The following is a 12,278-nucleotide window of genomic DNA, read 5'->3' as shown; positions in this document are numbered from 1 at the left end:
TATATTAATAAAAAACTATTGTAATATTTTTTTTTATCTTCGTCAAATATTTAATAAACTCTATCTATTAAATTAGACGTGAATGATGAAAACAAATTTAGCAACAACTCATATTTGAAAATATAACATTTTTTTTTTAATATTGAGGCAATATTAGAGTGCAAATTCTGCTATTTTTATTTTCGTATTTTGTAAAATTTTATATGCAATTTTTAGGATTTCATGAGACTTTCATAGTGTCGTAGGTTAAAAACTCTTCTTTCATAGTTTTCAACTAATCTGACCGATAAAACTACAATAATATATATAATGTGATCTCATAAATAGAATCTGAAAAGAATATGGTATACATAAAACTTATCTCTACATTGCGTAAGATAATTTAACAGACAAAATTAGTTAAAATTTAGATAAAAAATATTAGTAATTTTAACATAATTAATGGACCAAAAATAATCAAAAACATTTTAATGGGACTATTTTTAACTACCTAAAAGATAAGAGACCATTTTTGTCTTTTTATTTTTGGTAATAAAAATATTCTCTAGTCTCCAATTTTTCCAGCGTTCCAAAAAACAAAAAAAAAATCTCAAAAATAATGTCTGAAGAAAAATCAAAATCAAAATCAAATCCAAATTCAATTTCATCATCAGGTAAAACATTTAATTATTCCAAATTTAATTTTTTTAACAATTTATTAGAGTTTGATTTCAGTTAATTTTAGGAGCCCCAGTTGAGTTTTTATTTTTGCATGTTTAGTGATTTGGAGTTGAATTTATTAAATTAAGTTAAGCTAAAAGTTTGAGTCTTTTTTAATTTTTTGTTTAGTAATCTTTTGTGTTTAATGCCTGAGACCAAGTTAATTTGTATTTGAATATTTTGCAATAATTACCACATTTTTGGCTCTAGTTTAGCCATGGATTTTGAAGTTGAAACTTGAAATCTGAAAATACGAGTTTTTGAAGTTTTGTTTGGATAAACATTTTATTTGAGTAAAATTTGAAGTTTTGTGATTGGAAGTGAAATTTCTCCCGAAAACTTGTCTGACATAGATTTTGGAAGTTGCAAATATTTCGAAGATAAAATTTCAAAATGTGATCAAATTTCATGGCCAAACAGATATTTAAAGATAAAATTTTCAAAACCTGATCTAAAATCTTTGTGTAATTATTATCTTCTAAGGGCATTTCGGTTTTCAACCATTTAAACCGAAAAGAATGCCTCTTGCAGAAATGTAGGATAAGACGGCGTAGAGTAGACTTTGTGTTTAGGGCCTTCCTCGGTAGCGGGAGTTTCGTGCACTGGACTGGCCTCGCCCTTTATTAGGAAAGAAACATGCTAGTACAAACCATATCAACTGCTTGTTATTAGTTTCAACATTTCTAGCAAAAAGAGGCGTATTCAGGACTTTAAGTAGGCGTTTGGACATGAGTAGAGTAATGTATGAAAAAAAAGTAGTATTTAAGTTGAAAAAGGGTATTTGGAAGTTTGAGTTGTGTTTAGACATGCATTTCACTTGAAAATATACGCAAGTGTTGGCGAATTTTTTTTCTAAACCATGAAAAACTGGTTCTAACCAACCTCTTTTTCGAGTTTGGAGTGAAGAATTGACACAACTATTGTGGTTCCGCCACTGCTAGCCGAAGACTTGACTGTTTATTGGATGCTTATCAGTTGAGAGTACTTTCAATCAGTTGAGTCAACTAGGCTCATAATATCCAACATTCGTAGGTAGTCGAGCGTTGCCTAATTTCCTTATCGATATTGCTTTTACTACTCTCCTTTTATCTTGTTCTTCAATCTTATTATCTCCTCGGTTTCGGTTATTATACTTGTTGTTGTTAGTTCTCTTATCCATTGTTTCCGGTATGGATTTTTCACTACTATATTTGCTTTACGTACTTGATTTTTGATGTGCTCTACTTTAGTCGAGAGTCTATCGGGAACAACCTCTCTACCTTCTCAAGGCAGGGGTAAGGGTGCGTACACACCATCCTCCCTAGACTCCGCTAGTGAGAGTACACTGGGAATGTTGCTGTTTTAAGAGCTTTATAAGTTGAATTGCTCTATCCATTGTCATATGTGTTTGTGTTGAAGTTTAGATTCTTTCATGAGCCAAATAAATCCCATCTAGGTCACTCGACTAATTGTTTTAAGATTTTGCGTTGAATGCTTGAGTTCTTTCACAATTCCTTTCATTTGGCGGTTTGGTAGAGGTCTAGATTTACGTTCAATCAGCGATTGATTTTGATACTCTAATTGTGGCAGATAAAGATGTAAAGGCGCCTAATGTGTTTGAAAGAGTTAAAGAAGTGTTTGAGGCAGTGTTGCATAGTGAAAGACACTCACATCACCATCACAAGGAAACTCACGGGTTGCGTATGGATATTGATGAGAACACACCAGTTAGTGATGTGAAAGCACCCAACGTGTTTGAGAGAGCGAAGGAAGAAATCGAGGCTCTTGTTCAGGTAATTCATCCGAAAAAAGAAGATCATAGTCATGCTTCAGCTGCAGACGGCAACAACAGGTTTTAAGAACGTTTTCTTTTATAAACGATAGAGAACGAGTGTTTATGAGGATGTTATTATGTAGTTAAATTTGCATTACTTTGTTGATGATCTGCAGGACAAGTGGTATAACAGCTGAGTTGAAACATAATCCAGATTCCCTTTCAGGTTTGAACTCTACGATTTATCTTTAACGAATTGTTCTAACTTCCAAGGTTCGTGATTATAATTATTTTAACAAGTGATCAATAAACAGTGTCATACTACTCTGCCTCGTTAGACATTTAAGTTGTGACTTGTGTGTGTTTTTGTGCCTTGCTTTTATAGCCTTTCTTCAAAATGATTATACTTCAGGTGAAAAGATTGCAAATTTTCTTTCGTTTCTATTTATGTCGGAAAAAAAACAACAAGTTCAAGCACATCAATAGGAGTATTTGTAAGTCTACGTACATCACGTGAAAACGGGGACATAAGCATAACAGACTGGCGAGGAACACTAGCACCATCGGTATCGAGAGATAAGTTCTGCAAAAGTAAAATTTCCATTTAGGCTTCATCTGCCTTGATGGAAAATGTTCTGTAGAACAGTTTGTCTAACTGTTGGTGTTTGTTGACCTTATATTAACGAGGGAGAATGATTTACTGTCGAGGATAGAAATAGATTAATTTCGTAACTTCTTCATATGGAGAGTACAATTATCCTTGAAATTCCGAACTATAAGTGCTGAAACGTAACTTTTAAGTTAACTGTTACAGACCTTCCAATGTAGAACTTCCCATTAAAATTTTCTTATAGCCGTGGTGTTCGGGCCAGCTTGCACGCACCTCAGCTAATTCCACGGTGAGGTTATGCAATCTTTATCTGCTGCTATCTGCAGTAGAGTTTTGTTGGATAAAGTCTCGAAGTCCAAATAGATTGACTCTACCCTCTTGTGTCCTTAGACATTATTTGTTCAACCCCTTCTCGGTGAGAGCCTTTAAACTGATAACATTTGATGTCTCAGAAGTATTCAATTAGTGGTGTATGATTTGAATATGAATCAAATGCTCATCTAAACTATGTACAATCTGATTGAACGTTTGTGACTTTTCTGATCTAGACCATAAAATTCATCGAAGATTAAGTTTTGGCTTTAATCTGAAGGCGTTAAGAAGTCTTCTTGTGGAAAAAAAGTTACAACGGTGGTTATGAACATGGAGACACAATTATGTAGGTGAATGTCCATAGTCAAAGGGAACACTACACCAATTACAAACACAGAGTTGTTTTAATCTCCGTATGGGATTGGTGAAGGTCTTCTTTCGATTCCATCTAATACTATGAGCATAATCCATATTTTTAGACTCCGTTCCTTACCACACCTTTCTGTTTGTATACGGCTAAGTGATTGCATAGCCTTACCATCGTAATTGTTAAAGTTGTTGTCATGTGACCTGCTAGAGGTTACAAGTTCGAGCTGTGGAATATCTTGTAGAAATGCAAGTTAATGTTGCATATAGTACCCTTATGGTCTGGCTCTTCATCGGACCCTACACATTGCGGGAGCTTAGTGTACCAGGCTGCCCCTTTTTAGTATCTGATACTAATAACAGAAGTTATCGAACCAGGCCTAGAACTCTTCGTTTTCTTTATCCTCTATGCATGCTCTACACAATTACACAATTTTCATCATTCACATCACACTTTCCGCTAGAAGTTCAAGTACATATTCATCGTCTGATCATACTATGCTTCTGTTTACGCAGAGAACAAACCAAAGTTGCCTACTAATCAGAACGAGAAGGTCGAGGAATCAACAGGAACACAAAAATCTCCTCATCGTCATCACAAAGAAACTCACGGAAGGAGTGATGACATTGATGATAAAACACCAGTAAGTGACGTTAAAGGTCCAAATATACTCGAACGAGCCAAGGAAGAAATCGAGGCACTATTTCACTCAATTCATCCAAAGAAATGATACTAGCAGTGTTGTTCAAAGAAGGAAAAATGGATTGACCAACAAGAGAGATTGATTTTCATAGAGTTCTAATTGTTTTTGTTACTCTTTCATTCACAATGAGTTTACTCTTTGTTGTATATATATTTGTGTTTGAGCAATCCCAAATTTCCCCCCTTCTTTCCATACTTGCGGTAAGAAAAATTAGTCTATCGAAAACAACCTCTCTACCTGTTCTACAGAGGTAGGGGTAAGGTCTGCATAAATCTCCGCAGTGTGAAAGATAACTGTTCTTTTCATTACGCAGTGTGAAAGATAAGTGTTCTTTTCATTACGCAATGTGAAAGATAAGTATATTCTTTTCATTATTTGAGTTGTGTTTTTGATGATATATAAAAGGTTCGTCTATCGGAAATAACCTAGCTCATTAGGCTACGTTTGTGTGAAACTAGGTCTTTGAATTAGTGAAAGTGAGTCTAATATGGATTGACAAATTCCTAATAAAGTATAAATTGTGACTTAAATCTTCAACCTTTTTGAAATATAAATTTTACAAAGTAAATACTATATGAAAAAAAATACTATAAGTCACTTTAAATATTTAGAAAGAAAAACTATTATGAACTTTAATTAATATTCAAAGTATTTATTTAGTATTTCGATTCTAAAATTTGAATATTCATTTCGTTTCGACTAGAATATTTATATTTGTTTTGAAACTCAATTAATGAAGTTTTTCAAAAAAAACAAATCTTACAAAGATGCTCTTAAACATATAGTTATAACTTCCCATCTAGTTAAGTATGACAAAATACTTACTTTAAATTAATTAATTTAGCGGGAATTTGATCATTTCTTTTTTTTTTTTACTTTGAAAAATATATTTAACCAAAAATTTTCAAGATTTGAAAAATAACAAAAAATGTATTTTCACTTGTTTCACTATAAATTACTCATGAAAAATTAGAAAGAACTCTAATTATATTGATGATGATCAAACACAAATTCATTTTTCATGTTAGAAAATAAAATCTATTCCTTTTGTCTCAATTTATACGATAATTTTTATTTTTCGAAAGTCAGACAATTTCAGTTTGGTCAATAATTTGCGTGTGGAATCTTCAAATTTTTGAACATAAATTTTATTTTGTAAACTACGTAAAAAGTACTATAAATCACAATAATTAACGGTTCAAAATAATTCAAAGATATATAGTAAATCTACCGTCACAATTAAACTTGTTTGAATCTCGAAATCCGAAAAGTACCTCAGAGAACACAAGAAATATTATTTTTTTCAAATTTTACTATGAAACATAATCAAACGCCAACTTAATTTTTCACACGCATTTCAAAAATCCCCCCCCCCCCAATTTCCCTACCCCACTTACAACCGGGCATTGATCTCCTTTGAATCCAAACACGGTCTTGCTGACAGTCAGATACAGCTGCTGCTAGGTTTTCTCTTTTTTAGAGAGAGAAAGTGAAAAAGGGGGGAATTTTGGTAGCTTAAATACACCCATTTTTTTTCTCTCTCTCTCTCTCTCTCTCTCTCTTCCCTTATTGTTCATCCTCTGTTTTAGGTTTTTATTTTTTAGGGCATTTTTATCTTCCAATTTTCTCTTGGTATAATGAGCAACCCTAAAGATAACTTCAATGTTGCCGATCTCAGTGCTGGTAAACTCCTATCCATTAGATTTTGCTGCTTTTGTTTTCTTCAGTTTTATGTTTTTTTGCAAGTTTGAACTTTCGTGTTTCATTAGAAGTTGAGATTTTTGATGGGTTTTTACTGTTATATGTATATCTGCTAGTAAAAAATTCTGGGTTTGTGTTAAAAAAGTGAACTTTTGATGTGTGAAAGAGGTAAACCCTACCCACAAACCACTTTATAAGCTTACTTTTATGTGTGTTTTGTTAGTGAAAAGTTGTGGGTTTCATTAAAAGATGAATCTTTTAGTAGTTAGTAGACAAGCATCTTAGAGAATGGCTCGTATGTTTCGTAGCTAGTGAGGAAGTAAGTTATTTATGTACATAAGTAATATAAAGTTTGGTTTGTATTTTAGAAATCTATGTAACTAGTATGTGTTTATGTTAGTAGTGAATTGGTGTATTATTGTATGTGGGGTAGAAGATAGAGTAATTAATACCTGTATAATTCTAACTAGCTACCAAATGACCTCTAATGCACAAGGAATTAAACTTTATCTAAAAAGACTAATTCTTTTACTTACTTCAATGTTATCTTGTGAAGTTTTGTTTCTTAAAAGCAGAAATCTTTGATGGGGTTTTAGTCTTTTTAGTTGTTTGATCTTTAGTTGGTTTCTCTTTTTGGTGTTATTTGGTTGAGTTTTTATTAGATACTGTTATTATTACTCCCATATAAGCTTATTCTTTAATTTTAGTTTTACTGTTGTTTCTTACTTTTCTTTGATTCAATTATCATATTACTTGTTGTCTGCTACTCTCCTCTCCTCCATTGTTTGCTTTAGTATTTGCTTTACATACTTTACACACTCTCCAAACCTCACTTGTGGGGATTACACTTGGTATGTTGAGGTTGTATCATTTGAGTTTTTCTAATTGAAATTATTTTGTAGCTCTGAATGCTGGGGACAGAGCAGACCTTGTTAATGTTCTCAAAGTGAGTTTGTTTCCTTCCTTCCTTATTACATGTTTGTGTGGTTGTTTTGTTTGATTTAAGTAATGATTATGTTGCTGTGTTGCAGAACAAACTTCAAGACCTTACTGGGAAGCACACAAACTTGCTTGAAAATCTCTCGCCCAATGTCAGAAAGCGTGTTGAAGTTCTGAGAGAGATTCAGGCATGTTTAGCCTATACAATACTGTTACTTGAATATGTATCGTTGGTGTCTTTTGGCTGATTTATTTGCTGTATCCTATTTGCTATGTTGTTTTACTTTTGCCTTGTATTTTTCAAACTGCCTTGCTATGTGTTATTTGAGCCGAGTGTCTTTCAAAAACAATCTCGATCTCCACGAGGTATGCGTAAGGTCTATGTGCGCTCTACCTGTGAGAATACACTGCATATGTTATTGTTGTTGTCTTTTGGCTAATCATCTCTAATATTTGTATGCCATGTCTAATATAAGTTTTTGTTTTGTAGACTTAAATTATGTTCTTTTAGGATACAAATTAAGTTCAAAGATTCCCTAATTCTAAAGAATCCTTTGTTTGTCTTATAAGTTAGGAATGAAGTATTTGAATGAAATGGACCGAAATGGAATAGATATAGGTGATTTATATTCTCCACTCCAACTGGCTTTGGATATGAGGCATTTCTTACATGTGTTGTTTCTAAGTTCTCTTTTACTAGTAATTTTGGAGTCATGATTCATCTACACCCAAACAACTTGTAAGGATGATTGCCACATTTGGGAAGTTGGTGAGAGTATTTTAGTTACTTGGTGGCATCTGATTAGAAATAATTTAAAGATGCAGTGAACACAGAAATGATAGTATGAACTTGTGATGGCCCTTCTTAAGAACCTATTTTTACTGGAGAGATGTTTAGTAAGAATTTTACCACATACTGTTTGACATTCAGGGGTTGTGTATGTAGACGAAACAGGCTGACTTTCTTTTATTTGAATTAGCATCAATAAAATAGTACCAAGTCGAACTACCTTTCTATTATTATTAAGCTGATAGAACACGAAAGATCTTGGATTTTCTCATGATTTCTGTTCTTCGATCTTTCATTTTTTTGTGGTTCTGTTATATCAACATATTCCTCTGTTCTTTGAGTTGTGGAGTGAAACATAAATTTTGCTTCTGAACATGAACGGGAGATATTATTTTGCCATCTAAAGGGGCCGTTTGGTACGCGGGATTAGGTGGGACATTCCAAGATTAACTTTGTGATAGATTTATCCCGTGTGAAATTTATACTTGTCAACCAAACATTGATAACACATTATAAATTTTATCCCAAATTTAATCTTGGATATCCCACCATATACCGTTTTAGTTGGGATTAATAAATTTGTCCAAGGATTATAATCCCGTGATAATTTAGTCCGCGAGCCAAACAACCCTCAAGTATCTTACAGATTCATAGTGTATATATTGATGGGTAGTCACATCATGTAAGTTATTTAGGAAATTATCTCCTTGATTTGCATAATACTATGTGCATTAGTTGCCACACTAGTTAAACTTCTTTTGAGTTAATTTTATATATCTGGGTAGTTGTCTATGTCTTTCTTTCTCAGGTTTCTTGCTGTTTGATCTAATTGTTCTATCTTTGCAACCTTGTATGTTGATTTCTGTTTCTCTTTTATCTTAATTCAGTCTCAGCATGATGAGTTGGAGGCAAAATTTTTTGAAGAGAGAGCTGCACTTGAAGCCAAATACCAAAAGTTGTATCAGCCTCTATATACTAAGGTCTGTGAGGCCGCTTCACTTGTCTTTATACCTTGCATCCCTTGATTATATTCACCTTTATCTCAAAATCAAAATATCTGCAGAGGTTTGATATTGTGAATGGAGTTGTTGAAGTTGATGGTGCAGTGACAGAGGCAGCAGCGGACCAGGAAGAGGATAAAGATGCAGAGGGTATGTTAAATACTCACCTTTGTCCCAATCTATATGGCCTTCTTCCCTGTTTAGTCTGTCCAAAGAAGAATGTTGTCTTTCCATAATTAGAGAAAAATAAACGTTGAAATTACCCTTTTATTCTTGATGAAATGATTTGTAGCCACACAAATATCTACAATCTGTTCCGAACCACAAGTTTCAAAAGGGAGTGTCAAGTTAGGGTTTGTTCTTTCTTATTTGTGATTAGTATTCTTGACATTGGCTGTTGATAGGGAAAGGAGTCCCAGATTTCTGGTTCACTGCAATGAAGAATAATGAAGTGCTAGCTGAGGAGGTTAGTTGTTTATCATCAAATGCTCCATGTTATTTTAATTTTCTTGTATCCTGCAAGTCCACCAACCGCAATCTGATCGAGTTCTTTTAAGAACAGATTTCCGAGCGAGATGAAGGCGCACTCAAATTTCTCAAGGATATAAAGTGGACAAGGATTGAGAATCCTAAGGGATTTAAACTTGAATTTTTCTTTGACACCAATCCGTACTTCAAGAATACTGTGCTGACTAAAACATATCACATGATTGATGAAGATGAACCAATTCTGGAGAAGGCCATAGGGTATGTGACATATTAATCTGCTTCCAAGGTTTTTGATTTGATATATCAGTCTGTTTTCTCCTTAATGACTTCTCATTGCTGACAATCTGTAGGACCGAGATAGAATGGTATCCAGGAAAATGTTTGACACAAAAGATTCTCAAGAAGAAGCCAAAGAAGGGCTCAAAGAATGCTAAGCCTATTATGAAAACAGAACAATGCGAAAGTTTCTTCAACTTCTTTAGTCCACCTCAAGTTCCAGAAGACGAAGAGGATATCGATGAAGATGCTGTAAGTATTTTCATTTTCTTCTGTGTCAATTTTCTTGAGGTTATTGATGAAGATGCTGTCCATGGTTTTATTTTCTTTTGACGTTCAATCTGAATAATATTTTCTCTCTTCTTCTTTGACAGGCTGAAGAACTTCAAGGTTTGATGGAACAAGACTATGATATTGGGTAAGTTGATAAGAAAATATCAATTTGCATGACCATGATAATATCTTCCATTCAAAATGTATTATACCATCCAGAATATAAATTACTGAAGGAAGATTATACAAAATAATTACTGAAGGAAGATGATGCTGATGATATCTGTACTGCTCAATTTTTAAACTCCCCATTTAGTTGCTGAGATTCATATCCTGATTCTCTATGCAGATCAACTATCCGAGATAAGATTATTCCTCATGCGGTTTCTTGGTTCACTGGGGAAGCTGCCGAAGATGATTTTGCTGACTTGGAAGATGAGGATGATGAAGATGATGACGAAGTGGATGATGAAGAGGACGAGGAGGACGAGGATGATGATGAAGATGATGAGGATGATGAGGATGAAGATGATAGCAGTACCAAGAAAAAGGTACTTACTTCCTTGCTTAGTGGCTAAATAATTATTTGGAGAGATGGTCATGAATGCTAACGTTTTCCCCCTTGTTTCAAATGTTACTACAGTCATCATCTGCTGCTCGCAAGGTATGAATCACTTACTCATGTTTCTTCAAAACAAATTCTTTCATGTGCTTTCTCTTTCGTAACACTAGACATACTGAGTTGTTTATATTCATGTCACAGAGGATTGGTAGGGCACATGCAGCAGATGGTCCGGCTGGTGAGAGGCCACCGGAGTGCAAGCAACAGTAGTCATTCGTTCGAGCTGGCTTCATGATATTTGTCTTGAAAATATGGATGACAGAGGAGATCCTGCAATTTTGTTTGCTTGTTGTTCGTCGAGTATGCTAGAACAATCTTTTTAGTCATTTTGCATTAATATATGTTTTCTGGTTTACATTCTTTGCCTTTTTCAGTTTGCCCTTTTATATTCCTGGTGTAGTAGTAGTAGTAGATAGGATTTGGAAGTGTGATGAGACTTGTTTGTACTCTTATTGAATTGGTTGGAGATTCAAAAATCTCAAATATAGCTTTAGTTGCAAGATGTTTTTCTCCTTCCTGTGTTTCATAAGGTGTTTGTAAGGTTGACTCTAAAAACTAAAACTTTTTAGAGCTCGTTTCCACTTGTGGTATTACATGGGGTATGCGGAGATTGTCGTAAGCTTCTTGAGTCGTATTGAAAACAACTTCTTTACATAAGGTATGGAGTTAAGTTGACTTTACACACTATCCTTCTCAGATTCCGATCTCATTCGTGAGATTCAATAGGGTATATGGTGTTTGTCCTATGCTTCTTTAGTCGTATTGAAAACAATTTCTTTACCTTCGTAAGGTTGACTATACACAATATCCTTCTCAGATTTCGATCCCACTTGTGAGATTACATGGTGGGGTATGCGGAGTTTGTCCACTTTTCTTGTGATTTCTTATTTCTCAAGGCTTATTGTCCTTGGAATGATCCACTAGGTCGCTATGATTAATAAAATTATATCGTGTATATAAGTTAAATATTATATATTTTGTTTAATTTTTAATACCATGCTTTTTTTTTTTGTTAGTTTCATAATATATGACATTCTTTTGTTTGGCAATTTGGGGTCAAACAGAGTCAACAAAAAGTATTTTGAAAAATTAAAAAAATTGAGATAATCTTGAAATTTTATTTCGTAATGCGTATAAAATATTCTTATATTAGGTTTTGGTGAGCTAATCCTACAATTTCTTAATTATGTACCTAATAATGGCTAATAAATTATTGATATTCTGATCTAAGATTATTAGTTAATTATAATTAATACGATTTGATGTTAACAATAAACTAGACACTAATGAATCTAAATTGAGGTAGATTAGGTGGTTTAAGATTTTAAAAGTATAATTAATTAATTAGATATTGACTTTAGACTATATGCAATATATTGAATGAGTAATTTTGATCCACAAATTTGTAATTTTTAGTCAAGATTGGCAACACATGAATATTCTTCATTTCACCATATATGAACTTTTTGATATACAATCATTTTTCACTTTTTCAAGAATTTATCTAAACACATTGCTTCTGATTCGAATTATATATTCGTCATGAATTTACTAATAATAAATTCTTGAATAATATATTTATTATAAATTTAGTGACGTTAAATCCTGAACTCGTCTCTGCTCAGTGAACATTGATTATAATTTTTTTAAAAAATAAAATATCAATTAATTATGTCATGTCCCCAATAACCTTTTTTGTTGCTTCCAGGAAAGTAGAATCATCCCATTCATCACCCTATAGCA

General features: G+C 33.2%; 2 protein-coding genes across 2 annotated transcripts; both read left to right on the top strand.

The window, feature by feature from the left end:
* Positions 1 to 583: 583 nt before the first annotated feature.
* LOC107005765 lies at positions 584 to 4,638 on the top strand. Its single transcript, XM_015204424.2, has 4 exons — positions 584 to 653; positions 2,269 to 2,530; positions 2,629 to 2,678; positions 4,257 to 4,638. Exons 1-4 carry the CDS (start codon positions 599 to 601, stop codon positions 4,469 to 4,471), a joined length of 582 nt encoding a protein of 193 aa, XP_015059910.1. The 5' UTR covers positions 584 to 598; the 3' UTR covers positions 4,472 to 4,638.
* A 1,313-nt stretch (positions 4,639 to 5,951) lies between these two features.
* LOC107007449 (nucleosome assembly protein 1;2) lies at positions 5,952 to 11,047 on the top strand. Its single transcript, XM_015206077.2, has 12 exons — positions 5,952 to 6,127; positions 7,048 to 7,091; positions 7,177 to 7,272; positions 8,762 to 8,854; positions 8,938 to 9,025; positions 9,280 to 9,341; positions 9,438 to 9,622; positions 9,715 to 9,892; positions 10,015 to 10,058; positions 10,263 to 10,464; positions 10,557 to 10,577; positions 10,677 to 11,047. Exons 1-12 carry the CDS (start codon positions 6,082 to 6,084, stop codon positions 10,743 to 10,745), a joined length of 1,128 nt encoding a protein of 375 aa, XP_015061563.1. The 5' UTR covers positions 5,952 to 6,081; the 3' UTR covers positions 10,746 to 11,047.
* Positions 11,048 to 12,278: the final 1,231 nt, after the last annotated feature.

The sequence above is a fragment of the Solanum pennellii genome, chromosome 12, assembly GCF_001406875.1.
Source record: "Solanum pennellii chromosome 12, SPENNV200".
Taxonomy (NCBI): Eukaryota; Viridiplantae; Streptophyta; class Magnoliopsida; order Solanales; family Solanaceae; genus Solanum; species Solanum pennellii.
The sequence above is the reverse complement of the archived record's forward strand: the minus strand, read 5'-3'. Positions and strand labels throughout refer to the sequence as shown.